The 3,747-nt window shown below is 55.8% G+C and overlaps 1 protein-coding gene across 1 annotated transcript in view; it reads left to right on the top strand.

Annotated features, from left to right (window-relative positions):
- The window catches only part of LOC144486620 (von Willebrand factor A domain-containing protein 7-like), a gene marked incomplete at its 3' end in the record, with an annotated part of 32,508 nt that extends 30,766 nt beyond the window's left edge, over nt 1–1,742 (top strand). Inside the window, exon 7 of the mRNA XM_078204666.1 lies at nt 1,573–1,742. Within this exon, the coding sequence (XP_078060792.1) occupies nt 1,573–1,742 (170 nt within the window). The remainder of the gene's footprint in view (nt 1–1,572) is intronic.
- Between the last annotated feature and the right edge of the window lie 2,005 nt (nt 1,743–3,747).

Below are 3,747 nucleotides of genomic sequence, written 5' to 3'. Positions count from 1 at the left end.
ATAAATAATATAGATTAAAATGCGGGGGAGAATGATACGCAAATGATAAACAACACCAAGATTGGTCAGGTGAAGAAGGTTTTTTTGATTTGATTTGATTTATTATTGTCACAAGTATTAACGTACAGTGAAAAGTATTGTTTCTTGCGCGCTATACAGACAAAGCATACTGTTCATAGAGAAGGAAAGGAGAGGGTGCAGAATGTAGTGTTCCAGTCATAGCTAGGGTGTAGAGAAAGATCAACTTAATGCAAGGTAGGTCCATTCAAAAGTCTGACAGCAGCAGGGAAGAAGCTGTTCTTGAGTCGGTCGGTACGTGACCTCAGACTTTTGTATCTTTTTCCCGATGGAAGAAGGTGGAAGACAGAATGTTCGGGGTGAGTGGGGTCCTTAATTATGCTGGCTGCTTTGCCGAGGCAGCGGGAAGTGTAGACAGAGTTAATGGATGGGAGGCTGGTTTGCGTGATGGATTGGGCTACATTCACGACCTTTTGTAGTTCCTTGCGGTCTTGGGCAGAGCAGGAGCCCCAGACCAAGCTGTGGTACACCCAGAAAGAATGCTTTCTATGGTGCATCTGTAAAAGTTGGTGACTAAAAGTTAGTCTTCATAGGTTGCAGGAAGATATGGATGGATTGGTCGGATGGGCAGAGCAGTGGCAAATGGTGTTTAACCCTGTTAAGTGCGAGGTGACGCGCTTTGGAAGAAGTACCAAGATGAGGGAGTATTTAATGAATGGCAGGACACCGGGAAGCTCGGAGGAACAGAGGGACCTTGGGGTAATAATGGCTCCTGCTCTGCCCAAGACCGCAAGAAACTACAAAAGGTCGTGAATGTAGCCCAATCCATCACGCAAACCAGCCTCCCATCCACTGACTCTGTCTACACTTCCCGTTGCCTCGGGAAAAGCAGCCGGCATAATTAAGGACCCCACGCACCCCGGACATTCTCTCTTCCACCTTCTTCCATCGGGAAAAAGATACAAAAGTCTGAGATCACGCACCGACCGACTCAAGAACAGCTTCATCCCTGCTGCTGTCAGACTTTTGAATGGACCGACCTCGCATTAAGTTGATCTTTCTCTACACCCTAGCTATGACTGTAACACTACATTCTGCACTCTCTCGTTTCCTTCTCTATGAACGGTATGCTTTGTCTGTATAGCGCACAAGAAACAATATTTTTCACTGTATGTTAATACATGTGACAATAATAAATCAAATCAAATCATATCAAAAGAAGTGCAGGAAAATGGGATTAGCGCCACTTTAGAGGTAGATATTGTGGGTGCAGACTCGATGGGCTGAAGGGGCTTCTCTGCCCAGTATCAACACCGTCCCTGGTGGAACCTGCACACTCCCAGGCAGCTCCGGGTTTGGGGAATACAGGGCCATTATAAGTGGTTGCCGTTCAGGATTGAGATGAGGAGAATACCTTGGCCCCAAGGGGTTGTGAATCTTAGGGAATCTCCAGTACGGAGATGGGGGGTGGGGGGAAAAAGGGGGGGGGGGGGGGTGGAACGCAGAGTCCCGGGTGACCGTGACGGGGGTCTGTAATGCCCTGGCCTCTTGCAGGTTCTTCAACATCGAGAGCCTGGCCGGTCTGAGCTTTGTTCTTGACACCACGGGCAGCATGAAGGAAGACATTGATGCGGCCAAGGAGAGAACCATCCGCATCGTGGACAATAGGCGCAGGTCAAAGACTCAGCCATCTTTCTACATCCTGGTACCCTTCAACGATCCAGGTACGATCCCCGCAAAACCCTCTGACAGTGCGGCACTCCCTCAGCACTGACCCTCTGACAGTGCGGCATTCCTTCAGCACTGACCCTCCGACAGTGCAGCACTCCCTCAGCACTGACCCTCTGACAGTGCGGCACTCCCTCAGTACTGACCCTCTGACAGTGCGGCACTCCCTCGGCACTGACCCTCTGACAGTGCGGCACTCCCTCAGCACTGACCCTCTGACAGTGCGGCACTCCCTCAGTGCTGACCCTCTGACACTGCGGCACTCCCTCAGTACCGACCCTCTGACAGTGCAGCACCCCCTCAGTACTGAGCCTCTGACAGCGCGGCACTCCCTTAGCACTGACCCTCTGACAGTGCGGCACTCCCTCAGTACTGACCCTCTGACAGTGCGGCACTCCCTCAGCACTGACCCTCTGACAGTGCGGCACTCCCTCAGCACTGACCCTCTGACAGTGCGGCACTCCCTCAGTACTGACCCTCTGACAGTGCGGCACTCCCTCGGCACTGACCCTCTGACAGTGCGGCACTCCCTCAGCACTGACCCTCTGACAGTGCGGCACTCCCTCAGTGCTGACCCTCTGACACTGCGGCACTCCCTCAGTACCGACCCTCTGACAGTGCAGCACCCCCTCAGTACTGAGCCTCTGACAGCGCGGCACTCCCTTAGCACTGACCCTCTGACAGTGCGGCACTCCCTCAGTACTGACCCTCTGACAGTGCGGCACTCCCTCAGCACTGACCCTCTGACAGTGCGGGACTCCCTCAGTACTGACCCTCTGACAGTGCGGCACTCCCTCAGCACTGACCCTCTGACAGTGCGGCACTCCCTCAGCACTGACCCTCTGACAGTGCAACACTCCCTCAGCACTGACCCTCTGACAGTGCGGCACTCCCTCAGTACTGACTCTCTGACAGTGCGGCACTCCCTCAGTACTGACCCTCTGACAATGCGGCACTCCCTCAGTACTGACCCTCTGACAGTGCGGCACTCCCTCAGTACTGACCCTCTGACAGTGCGGCACTCCCTCAGCACTGACCCTCTGACAGTGCAGCACTCCCTCAGCACTGACCCTCTGACAGTGCGGCACTCCCTCAGCACTGACCCTCTGACAGTGCGGCACTCCCTCAGCACTGACCCTCTGACAGTGCAGCACTCCCTCAGCACTGACCCTCTGACAGTGCGGCACTCCCTCAGCACTGACCCTCTGACAGTGCAGCACTCCCTCAGCACTGACCCTCTGACAGTGCAGCACTCCCTCAGCACTGACCCTCTGACAGTGCGGCACTCCCTCAGTACTGACCCTCTGACAGTGCGGCACTCCCTCGGCACTGACCCTCTGACAGTGCGGCACTCCCTCAGCACTGACCCTCTGACAGTGCGGCACTCCCTCAGTGCTGACCCTCTGACACTGCGGCACTCCCTCAGTACCGACCCTCTGACAGTGCAGCACCCCCTCAGTACTGAGCCTCTGACAGCGCGGCACTCCCTTAGCACTGACCCTCTGACAGTGCGGCACTCCCTCAGTACTGACCCTCTGACAGTGCGGCACTCCCTCAGCACTGACCCTCTGACAGTGCGGCACTCCCTCAGCACTGACCCTCTGACAGTGCGGCACTCCCTCAGTACTGACCCTCTGACAGTGCGGCACTCCCTCGGCACTGACCCTCTGACAGTGCGGCACTCCCTCAGCACTGACCCTCTGACAGTGCGGCACTCCCTCAGTGCTGACCCTCTGACACTGCGGCACTCCCTCAGTACCGACCCTCTGACAGTGCAGCACCCCCTCAGTACTGAGCCTCTGACAGCGCGGCACTCCCTTAGCACTGACCCTCTGACAGTGCGGCACTCCCTCAGTACTGACCCTCTGACAGTGCGGCACTCCCTCAGCACTGACCCTCTGACAGTGCGGGACTCCCTCAGTACTGACCCTCTGACAGTGCGGCACTCCCTCAGCACTGACCCTCTGACAGTGCGGCACTCCCTCAGCACTGACCCTCTGA

The sequence above is a fragment of the Mustelus asterias genome, unplaced genomic scaffold (genome assembly GCF_964213995.1).
Source record: "Mustelus asterias unplaced genomic scaffold, sMusAst1.hap1.1 HAP1_SCAFFOLD_416, whole genome shotgun sequence".
Lineage (NCBI taxonomy): Eukaryota > Metazoa > Chordata > Chondrichthyes > Carcharhiniformes > Triakidae > Mustelus > Mustelus asterias.
Note: the sequence above shows the minus strand (reverse complement) of the source record. Positions and strands in the feature narration are given on the sequence as shown.